The 12,217-nt window shown below is 42.4% G+C and overlaps 1 protein-coding gene across 4 annotated transcripts in view; it reads right to left on the bottom strand.

Moving 5' to 3' along the window:
* Positions 1-12,217, bottom strand: part of GFOD1 (glucose-fructose oxidoreductase domain containing 1) — a 70,109-nt gene that overhangs the window by 36,134 nt on the left and 21,758 nt on the right. The window contains exons 1-3 of one of the 4 annotated variants that reach the window (XM_046930207.1): positions 7,425-10,432; positions 6,795-6,905; positions 4,634-4,782 (exon numbers count right to left, since the gene is read on the bottom strand). The exons of 2 other annotated variants lie outside the window; for them this stretch is intronic. In XM_046930207.1, the coding sequence (XP_046786163.1) occupies positions 4,634-4,782; positions 6,795-6,889 (244 nt within the window). In that variant the 5' untranslated portion in view covers positions 6,890-6,905; positions 7,425-10,432. Of the gene's footprint in view, positions 1-4,633; positions 4,783-6,794; positions 10,433-12,217 lie in introns of those variants that run through there. One more of the 4 variants, XM_015275974.4, reaches the window with a different exon arrangement.

The following is a 12,217-nucleotide window of genomic DNA, read 5'->3' as shown; positions in this document are numbered from 1 at the left end:
TTTCTACCGAGATGGTAGTGAACCTCTGGAATCTGTTGCCACAGCAATGACCAGTAACACCTGCCACAGCACCAGCAGGGTCAGAAAGGGATTAAACAAATCCAGGCACAAACAGGGAACAAGTAAGAATGTTCCTACTAACATCTCAAATACAAGAACTGTGTCTGCAGGAGACAGCATCGCAGCAGCCTGGCACTTGCACTCTGTCTGAATAACAGTACATATAGGGCTAGAGAAGAACCCAGGTGTGACACATTTGGGTGTTTCTTAATATTTATATGACTGATTGCTAGGTGGCTGCTGGTTTGGAGCACATAATTTGGGATTGATTTCCATAGCATCCATTAACTCCCTTGAAGACACCAATATTCATGAAGCCTACCAAAAAGCATTTTCTCCATTTACCCTGTCTCAGGGGAATGAACTACACAGCAGACAAGCGCTCTCTTAAATATCCCCATATTTGCAGTTATTTCATTTTCACAGCATTGAGAATCCTGGTAAACTCCCTTTATGGCACCCCTACGGCACCCCCCTGGCAAACGGACACTCCTCCCCCTTCAAACCTGTTTTTTACACTAAATATCCCAACTTAGAGAATCACAGAATTGCAAGGGTTGGAGGGGACCTCTGGAGATCACCTAGCCCAGCCCTCTGCTAACGCAGGTTACCTACAATAGATCACATAGGAAAATATCCAGGCAAGTTTTGAATATCTCCAGAGAAGGAATCTCCACAACCTCTGTGAGCATCTTGTTCCACTGTTTGCCCCCTTCTCTTGCAAGATTTGCTTTTATCATTCTACAAGGAGACAGGCATATAACAGAGTAGCCTGATGAAAGTTCAGAGCTACCCTTAAGCAGTCCACAACAGCCTGGCTTTGCGGGAACACGTTCTCCATAGTGCAGCAAGCAGCATCAGGATGACAGTGGGAACAGTAATTACAAACATGCCTGCAAGGCCTGGAGCTCGCATGCTCTGAACAATAAGCACAGGAGGACACTGAGAAGGGACTTCAACAGATGCCAGATGACACGGAGGAGCGGTTGCCTCGCTGACTCCATCACTGTTGTTTTTCTATTGTAATAATTACCTGACACATAAAGTCTTTGTACACACATTGTATAAGCCAACATCCTCCAAATAAACTGTTTTATGTTTAGTGGCCTTCTATAGCGATGACTGACATCAGCAACAGGAAGAATGATTTTGTCAGGCCCTGTTCATTCTTATTTTAGCTATCTTATCACCTGCATCTAATCTCCTGGCGTAATGCTAGAGGCAAAGAATAGACCAGCAGGAGTCTAACTGACTGCAGAAATAAAGGGTTTTAGCAAACTTGAGCTGAAATTTTAGGAAAAAATCATCTTCAAATTATAGCTCTTGTTTTCTATCTACATATTAAATGGACCTTAAGATTTTGGCTCCATGTATAATTTGGTCTTATGAACATTCATGCAAAGCCGATTTGTTCATGCTGAGAAACGTGACTGTCAAATCCAGTAAGACCCCAAGCCTCAACAAAAGACAAGACTGCTTGTGAATCATCTGTGAAAAGAGTGTGACCTACATAACTTGAAAACTCTGATTCATCCTAGCTTGGATCACCTTAATCCTATGCAGTTTACTGGCTTGTACTTGTTTTCTTGTGTTACAATAAGAAGAACAATCAAAGAAACACCTCACCACTTTTGGATATAAAGGTTATTTAAAATGGAATGAGCAGTCTTGTCCTATTGTGTGGCAATATTGCCCAAAACAGGGCAATATTAGACTGAAGTCAAGGAAGTTTATGGCTTTTATGATTTACGGTAGGCAGAAAAAAACATCCAAGTTCAACCATGTGTCCATGAGATGTCTTTTTGTAGCAACCTTAGTCATTCTTAAGATAGTTTTATCCTACTTATTAAGTGAGGTAGCCTACAGAAGATATTTACCATTGCCTCTCCAATCACTACTGCCGGTGCCTCTCTCTACCACCCCATCCTCACCTTCCTGTGCAGGCCCCATCCACTTGGTGTGTCTACACAGTGTGCAAAAGTGGGTTTCATGCAGCCACCTCCGTGCAGGCTTTGAGGAAATCATAGCAGGTTTTATCCTGAATAGCAACAAGGGTATGGGTATGAACCTACTAAGTTTGTAGGTCACTACCTGTTACCTTCTACTGAATGAAGCCCACAGTACTACACCTTTAATGATGTCATTACCTGTACTATCATACTGCTAACACAGATACACCCGCCAGTCATGTAGTAACACCATAGTCTGCTCATGGAACCAGCACCACATGTGCTTGGGCTTGCCTATCCAAATCCTGTCCTGACTGGCAGAGGATCCTGGCCAAGACTGTTGCAAAAGGCCAGGCTTTTAGAAATTTATCATACAGAAAGTAATGGTTCTTCTTGAAGGACTAGTGACCATATGCTCTTCTCATCAACAGTTTACACTCTCTGTGCTATAGATGGAAAATCAAGTGAAAAAAAAAAAAAAGATAAAAACTATTTTTCTCTTTTTTTGTTCTTCCCATTTGGTGTTTCTGAATTTAAGACCATTGCATGCATTACCAGCCTATCTCCCAAAAACCTGCGCACGGCTTTTGTGTACAGCAACATTGGCAAGAAAGATATCTTAAAAACAGAAACATGTGACAAATCATATGAGCTGTGAAAGGAGTCGTTTTTCTTGTTCCATCTTTATGGAGATACACACTGCTCACAATGGGCTCCCCTGTGACAAGACAGTGAAAATGCAATATTTGACAAACCAAAATTACCTGCCACGGGCAAAACTTTTAGCTTGTTTTTCTCAAATTGACTCCATTCTCAGCAGATTGTGTTCATCAGTACGAGACCTTCATCCTGTCCTTCAGATTGCTACCAGGGTGTAAAAAAGAGCTGTCATCCTCTCACACCGTGCTACACTTGTCACCACCCACTCTTCCCATCTCACAGCTCCTTAAGACGCTTGTTTCTGTTCCCAGAATGTATCTTCCAGACGGAATCAAATGTGATTTCATCTCAGATGGAAGCCTAAGTCCTTCCAGACGCTACTGGCTTGGCTCCCTTTGTTTAAACAAAAGGTTTTCCCCAAAAGCTGCACGGAGAAAAGGGCTCTTGAGTTTTTTGTTCTGTGATTTGCTTGCAGAAGTCTTGCTGAAGCGTGCAGGGCTCACACTGAGGCTGCTCTAGTCAAAAAAACAGACAAAAGTAACCTCCTGATGATTGAGCATGCATTGTTTGAATGACAGTTGGACTAGATGATCTTAGAGGTCTTTTCTAACCTACATGATTCTATGAATGGATATGAGGTGCTTTGCTTCACAGACTTTTCTGAACTCACTGGCCCAAAAATGCTCTAATGATAAAAAACTACGCCACTTAGAATAGCTGGAAAGTTTCCTGCTAATTCTTTCTTCTAGCATCAGAATATGTTTCTGCACAAAGATTCAACTGATTTTGTTTAACTGTTTTTGTTACAACTTCCTCCTGGCCTGTCTTTGTGCTCAATAATGTCATAAGCTCTTAGAGAAAGGAACATGTATATTTACAGACTTCAAATACAGTTTTTTTGGCCCTGAAAGGAGCCTACAGATGCCGCAGGAAAATAAATAATGAACTCGTTTAAGTTACTGACCTTCTGAGTCTGGCCTACAGCAAATGTCCCTTCTCCTTGTACAACCAGAAAAGGCAAGAGGATGAATACTGCTCAAGGCTAAAATGCTTTACAAAAGCTACCGTAATCCAGGGCTGACCAGATCATATGCTTCTACATCCTGTCAGCCCCTGCATCACATGGATGTTTCTAAAGAGCAAACAAACATCAAAAGAAACATGGTTCACCATCAGAGTCCCAAATATTTGTGTTCCCTGAGCTCCTGCCAGGCAATGTCTCCTTCCACAAGTGATGCCCTGGAGACGGAGAAAGTATGTACCAAAGAGGAATGCCATGTGGAGGCTGCAACTGCGGGCTGATGTAGCTTAACAAGACAGAAGAAATAAATGCCAAACCCTCCGAGACTGTTCTGGACACAAAGCAGGTCTGTGGGCATCAGTGTGCAAGTGGGGGTGTCTCCCAGGCACCCACATACTGCGTGACCCGGGCAAAAAGGAAGGGCACTGGAAAGGAAGCTGAATAAAAACATCTTCGCTGTGAGACTGAGCAGGGCTCTGCCAGCTGAACACAGCAGTGCTGCATTTGCACTAACATTAATTTCTCTGTTTAGTTACTATAAGGAAAGTATTTCTTGGCGATTCACAAGGAGCCTTTGTTGTCCAGTTCCCAGTCTCTCTGCGTCTGAAGCGCTAAGCTGCTTCCCATGCACAGTAAACCTTTTCATGCTGTGCACAGACTGGTTAAGACAAGAGACACGGCAGCCTGAGAGCTGAAGAGGAGGACAATTTTCACTTCAGCACCTAGATAATGCACAAATATTGGTAAGCATCTTGGAGCAAAAAGTGGGAACTGCAGGCAAAGCCACTGCTTTGTTTTCTTTTTCCCAATTTGCTTCCTGCTGGATCTCACAGAGGTCAAATCACTACGCCCGATCGAAACTCTGTAGTGTTTTTGTTCAAGAAGAAGAATAAATTAGTTCTGCTGTGCCAACTTCTGCTTTGAAAAATTACCATTTACCTACCCGTGAATTTCCCCATAATAACAGCACGAGTACTGCTCCCTGCCTTAATGCAGCAAGCATGGGCAGCGCTCCTCTGTGCCTTCTGACAAGTGGCTCCTCTCAGCTCTGCAAAGCAGCATTTCTGAAACTGGTGAATGAGTTCCCACTGTCTGTGGGGAAAAAAAAAATCAAAGATAAGAAATACCCTCAATAAATCCAAATATGCTTTACAGATACGTGTTTGCCAGATCCAAATGAATTATGAGAAGGGTTTACGTTGAATGTAATGCACAGAAGCCTGAACTGTAACTGCAGGATATATTTGATTCTTTCTCTAAAGACCGAAGTGCCACCTGACAGCTTCTTTTCCCACAAAAATGTGCTCTTACATCTGCAGGCTATGGTGTAGAACTACAGAAGCAGCCTTCTATTTTGGTATATACAAAATATTCAATCACATAACTAAGAGAGTACAATTCTCTGGTATAGAGACTCAGGTAAAGGAACTTCAGAAAGCCCAGCACGGAGCAAGGCTGGTTACAGCAGTGCTGCCAGCACTGTAGAGCTGTGCTCTCTATAGACTACCAGCTCCCGTGGCTATCTAGCAAATTTCAGGCCTAAGCACTGATTTTCTTCCTATATTTCCATGTCCAAAAATTGGAAGGGAACCATCCCCTCTGTATGGTAACTGTTGAATCATGGCCTGAACCTCTGATTGACCACCTGAGGCAAGCACTGAGTCAGCCGCGGGAGCACAGATGAAGGCAATTCACCTGTTTGACTGGAAGGGGTTGGGCCAGGCTGCACCTCTCCTAAACCCTATTTCAGGGCTGACTGACACTGAGGAAGGATCTCTTTCTGGAGATTGCTCCTCATGGAGTTTTTGTGAGCCTACAACACTGGTTAGCACCTTTCATTTACATCTGATTATCTTTTCTTAGGTGGTAATCTTACCAGCCTAACTTCTCTGTATACTGTATAACGTTTGTATACTTATTAACCGTACACCCTCATTTTGAAATGCTGCCTGTATACAGTGCTTACTATGTGCCTTCTGAGACTGGACTGCACTGCCAGGACAGCTAGCAAGATTCTGCAGTGGTTAGTAATTATAGTGTCATTAAGGTAGGGGAATGAGCAGCTATCCCTGCAACAGTACAAGGTGCTAGGGCAGTTGCTCAGTGAGATGGCCCCTCCATTAGTTCTTTCAATCTCACAGATACTACTGACCTTTGTACAGGGCTTAAACACTTGACTGCATTTTATTCCATCTGTAATGTCTCTTGCTCCAACTTGCTGCCTTTTCTTAATGAATGGAAAATTGCAAGGTTACAATCAACACTTCCAGGAACAGCCACTGATTCTGGATGATTCTGAATTTGACAGCCCACCACAGGACCCAACAATGCTGCTGTTTCAGGTGTTCTGAGTGATACAATGAGGGCATGTGCTCAGTAGCAATCAAAATCAGGTGCAAGAGATCCCTCTGCTTCCTTACTATTCCACTGAAGTGAAACTCCACTGGCAAGTGGAGTGTGGCTTGTAGAAATGCAAGTGACCAGGGGTGTTATGCAGCTGCCGGGGGATTCCACAACCTCCTCTACATAGAAGGTAGCTGGATGTCTTGGTCACGGGCTGTGCTTTGTCACCTTATTATCAACAGACAAATGGACGGTCATCTCCACAAGGCTAGTTCATATGCAACACAATTACTGATCTCCAAGCCCAGACTTCAGCTAGGAGGTCATACACCTCCTTCTTACTACTACTGGTTCCCTCTTGTGTCTGTTAGCAATGGATGATACAGCATATTCTCAACGACTCCCCAAGGTCTTAAATGACTCAACTGCTTTAGTTTACATGTGCAGGGACACTTTCTATGACTATATTTAGTTTTAGAGAGGGTCTGGAAAAGTGATATAACCACTGGAATGAGGAAGTATTTATCCCCCAACTGGAAACACATGACGATGATGTAAAGCTACTATTTGGAGAGCTCTATTTATACTGTTGTTTCCTGAATCTAACATGACTCAGAGAACCTCAGGACATGCTGTGGTGTCAATGCTGTATTTTGCCACAATTGCTGTCACGGTTTTGCAGAAGTCTGACCAACAGCAAGTCACTACTGAGCTGTGAGCAAGGCTGAGCAACAGATGTTGAAATTCAGAGGAAGACTCACCCATCTAAGAAAAACTGGGTCCTGGGGGATAAATAGCATTTTAACTGATTTGGTTGGTTGGGCTTTTCTTCCCATGACTTCAGGTCTCCTGACATATGAGTCAAATAGTCTCTATGGAGAAAAAATGATGTAAAATCTACAGACAGAAATGTACGGGGGGGGGGGGAAATACACAACCCAAACTTTTGACAAATTCCCTCCTGCAATGAATCCGCCATCAATAACGTGACCAGTTTGTTACCAATAGCTTTAAGCTCTGTATTATTAATGGTACGCCAGTAACAGAATTATATGGGAAATAGCTAACAACTACCATATAATACACAGTGTACAGTGAAGCTTCATTTCACTAACTGCTGCTTGTTGTGATTTTTTTTATTTTTTACAAATCAATAACTGCCTCCCCAAAGCCAATTCCTTCTGCTGCTTGACATGGCAGGCATTTCTATGATCACCACTTGTTTAGAAGTATTCACTGTAAAGTTTACAAAGGCAGAGGAGATCCAGCTACAAAGCAAGTTCCCAGGAGCAAATCTTGTGAATTCAGTCTGAATGCTTCCACTGTCATTTTGCTCAGACAAGAACAAGAGTCCAGTAAAGGGAATGGCATCTATTTTCCCTTCTTTTTACCTTTAAAAAAATGAAACCAGAGCACAACTCTCTGTACTCTGAGAGCAACAGCCAGATGTTCCATGGCTATGACCAGTCTGTTCGATGTAGCAGACTGAAAAAGAGCAGGGTAAATGTTGTTAAAAAGAAGAAAAGTAAGCAAAATTTCACATTTACAAGTGGCAGTGGATTACATAAAGCTAGTTAGAAATGTTAGAAATGAGATAAACTGGCATTAGCATTCCTAAGTTGATATTAATACAACCCAAAACTAATTGTATACGCTAATCACTCTTGCAAAGTCCAGGTGTACAAACACAGGATCATCCAAGGTGAGGGTTTCTTTAAGCAAATCACAATCTAATGGCTCTGACACACCAAGCAGATCTCTAAATATGATCCTGTATTTCTAAGCCAGTGTCGTTTCTGGAACTCACCCATACCTGTCGGTCACAATGGTATTATGCTGCATACAGTACTCGTCTCTCTACCAGCACTTGGTTCAAGCAAAGTATAACTGATACTTTGTCAAAGATGCAGCAGTTTTACACCTGCTTTGCACAAAACAGCCAAACAGAATAGTGAATCAAGCCATATTTACAGCTTAGATTTCACCGACAGTTTATTCACCTCTTTGACTGTTTAATATTTAATGGAATCATAAGGTGACTAAATGATGCTACGCTGCTCCGTTCAAAAGGGCAGAAACCCCCATCTAAATTAGAGCAGCAGGCAGGATGCCTGAACAGTAAAATCATAGGGGAAAAAGAAGAGCTCAGGAAAGAGAGGATCATAGGCAATTATCTTCCTTGAGAGTGCTTTATTTTTGCCTCAGCTGTGTCAGCAGCAGGTAGACTCACTTCCAACAAGGGAAAAAGAGCTGGGATAAAAGCTCCACAAGACAGCCTCACAAAATTGTTTAAACTTTGGGACAAATGGGAAATAGGGACCAGCTAACTAAAAATCCTCATGTTGCCATATGAGTGAGTAGTACTCAGTCATTACGAACAGCCAAGGGAGCCATGTGGCCCTTGGTTCTCCAGATACCATGGACATAAGGCATCTCCTGCCATCGTCCAGAACAGCCTTACAATTCTGCTCTCACAGCTCCAACGCCAGTCTCCCAGATCTCTGCTGGGCCACCCATGTTCTGTGATAACACCCATAGTCCTCGACCTCCAAAAAATCCACCAGGATACATCTTGTTGCTGCACCATGTTCAGTGTCCAAGGAAGTCCCATATGAAGATACAAGCCTCAGCCACACGTAGGATCACAGACAGCCAGCACCTGGCTGGGAAAACAGCTTGTATAGAGAAACAAAGCATAGCTGGGTATATAACAATTGAAAATCAGTTATTTACTTCTTCACCAGGAAGTACTGCTTTTACAGTAAAATTACACTTCTTCAACAAAAGCATGCAGTAAAAATGTTTGAGGGTTTACATTATGAAACAACTGCATATGTTTTGGTCTTTAGCAAATAGTTTCCCTTGCTCCTACCGCTCTTATCCTGCCATTTTAAGTTTTGGCAATGGGAAACTTAAGGTAGCTGCAAGATGCTTGAAATATAATCAAAAGCAGAAGTTCCCCCTTGGCCATGGCTTGCTTGCTGAACAACCCTACCCCCAAAAATACTTCGTTGAGGAAGGTAGAAAAAAAAAATTACATTATCAAACCCACCTTTGTTACTGCTGTTCTCTTTCACTGAAACAAAAAATAAACACTGCACAGAGTGGCAGCATTGGCAGTGAGTGATTAATCACCATATAACTTTCTTGTCTCGTTACCGCTGCACACAATATTAATTCAATTGTTTGCCACGGTGAGAATGCTAATATAACCATTGACTGAATATATTCTGTATTACAGGATCATTGTAACAGTATCAATCATACAGCATCCAGCATCACTAATGGGACCTGACAACACTACAACAGCGTTAATGCAATAGTTCAGGTTGTCTCTTGAGACATGCAAAAGTCTAAATTTTTATGGCTACCCACAATTGATTTCTCCTGTTTTACTCATGCCTTCCTTAACGCTCCCTCTAATATTCTGTGGTCCTGTTATCTACAATACTCTGAGCAGCTTTTCTTCTTCCTCTGCAGCTTATCTCTGAATTATTTTAGCAAATGGTTTCAGCTGCAGCCCAACTGATGATGCACAGAAGTACAGCTATTTCCAGACTTCTCACTTTCAGCACTCGGTGAATGCTTAATCTGTCTTTAGGGCAGTTTACCAAGAAAGCCCACCTTTCAGCTCAAACACAACAATGTAGAAGCGACATTTTACTTCCCATCGGATTTCACCACCTGTTGCTTTTCATCCCGGAGACAACACAGGTCAGCCCTGTATTGCTAGCTGTTACCTTGGACACGCGCTTTTTAGGTCTGCATATCTGGATTACGCTGAAGGCCTCGCTAAGACAGAGCTTCTCCTGACAGCTGCTCCTGGTGTTCCTCAGCTCCACAGGATGCTTTTCTGATGCTTCACTTAAAAAAGGGTTAAGCTGAACAGAAATTGGACTGTTATTCCCAAACAGAGGTACCTACAAGTGCAGTAGCTAGTAGAAAACACACTTAACACCTATTCTAGCATATTTTGCAAGACACAGTAGACAGGACATCCTGCAGGCACTTTTTACACAGTATCTGTACAGTTCTTCCTTTCTTGGGCTTCCGAAACCTGACATCTCAGTTACTCTGACAAAGTTTCCTCAAGTCCTGGTCAACAGAAACTTGCTCTCCCCCATCCAGAATGCCTCAGCAGAGATTGCTTTTCCAGCCCATCACTATCCCCTCGCTGCTGTCTCCACCAGCTCACTCCACACACTCTTGCATCAAACATAAGCTTCTTATCTTATCTTTGGCTTCAAGGCTTTCCGTCACCCTATCTATCATTTCTCACTTGGCACGGCAGTATCGATTCCTGCTGCTGCCAGTGAAGCCTTCCACTATTACCCAAGAATCAGACTTTCCAATAAGCACTTCCATGCTTTCCTACCCCTACGCTCACCTCCTCCACCTTTATCAGACCTGACATCTGGAATGTAAAACAGTGCTTGTCTTCTCTTTACTCTCCCACGTATTATCTATAGACACCTGTTACATACTGATTTCTATTAAGATGAGAACCTCGGGAAACGGAATCAGATTTCTCCTTTGTGCTGATACAGTGCCTAGCATGGTGGAATTCTGCTCATGTGACAGATAGGGCCAAGAGTATGGTGATGTGTAACCCAATAGTAGTAGATAATGCGTGGTAATATATGGTAACACAATGCAGTATGGCATAGGCATATTGGCTTGGCATAGGCATAGGCATATATCTTACGTATGGCATAGGCATATTGGCTTGTTCTGGATGTAAGTAGTCTGTGTTCCAAAAGGGCTGAGAGGTAAAAGCAAGGAAACAAAATATATCACTGTGTTTGCTATTTTTGGCTACATGGGTGTAAGCCTGCAATTCTATAACAAAATATTTTAGAATATGCACATCCTGATTTAATTATATAGCTTATTAGTAGACACCCACAGAAAAGGGAAACAATCATGGACAAAAATCTAGAGTCATTCTTAAAATCTTTCTTAAGCACTCACAGACTCCTCAGTCCATCTGTTGCAAAAAGTTATATGGATATCATGGTTTATTATAGCATAGCTTATTCCATTTTTTCTTACTGAAAGAAACTGAACTGGTATAAAACTATGTTTATAGCCATACAGCTGCATCAGCATTAGTGTTTCTGTTGTGCAACCAGCACAAGTTTCATAATAGCATAACGAGGACGGCGAAGCCTAATTGTAGCTCATTGAGCCATATGCTCACGTATAATAGCATCATATGGAATAACCACCCTGAACGAGAATCACCCAGAAATCTTACCTGGAAATTTCCACCTTTAATAAGCATGATTTTAAGCTTTGTCCCATTTTCAAAAGTAAGCAATTATAACACATCTTCTGAAGGCTTGCTTGGTGCTTCCACGTGGAGAGAGGTCCAAGGCCACGTCTACACTGCAAGCAGAATATGACCACTGTGTGTGCCCACACGCTCGAGTTTTACTCTAGCATTAACAGCGATGAAAGCACAGTGTGGACATTCACGAACTGAAGCACACCTCGTGACTTTACTCAGGGTGTGCTGATATTTGTGCTACTCCAGCTCCACTGATGCTGATTTCCACCTAGCTATGTTAACGTATACGAGGCACCAACCACACGTTTTTGTATTTGGGGACAGCTTCAGGCCACCAGGGTAAAAAACTGTGACTCTCACTCTGCTTTTGTTCCTGTTGGTGTACTCCTGTTCTGGGGAGCCTGAGTCCTCTGTATCAGTGGTCCTGAAAGCTTGAGATGCAGGAGATACTTCTCCTGAATGAAATATACAGCAAATCCTTCTCGTTTTCTGCATGTTGAGAGGATTAGAGCATGGCCATACCTATGGTACAATGTCAAAGGCCTAACCAATCATCGAAGAAAACTTTTTGCTTTTCCAGACATATAAACCAAGCATAGATTAACCATCTCTGACTGTGCAAGATATTTTTAATCCAGGCTTTTGGGTGACTTAGCAGCACTGGCAAAGGCCTGAATGGCATAACGCATCAGTAGGGAATTTTACTGCAGCGTCTGCTCAAAACTACATGTGCTCACAGTTACACTACTCCTGCATGCACCAGTGAAGTGGAAAGAGCTTTAGCTAGGTTTGTTGGTCAAAATGCAAAATAAAAATAAAGAACAGAAAGTCTGTTGAAGTTTCACTATGTTTATCTAACCCACAAAAGCTTCTGTAATTTTTTGTTTATTCATC

The sequence above is a fragment of the Gallus gallus genome, chromosome 2 (genome assembly GCF_016699485.2).
Source record: "Gallus gallus isolate bGalGal1 chromosome 2, bGalGal1.mat.broiler.GRCg7b, whole genome shotgun sequence".
Taxonomy (NCBI): Eukaryota; Metazoa; Chordata; class Aves; order Galliformes; family Phasianidae; genus Gallus; species Gallus gallus.
This window is presented reverse-complemented; position numbering and strand designations above follow the sequence as displayed.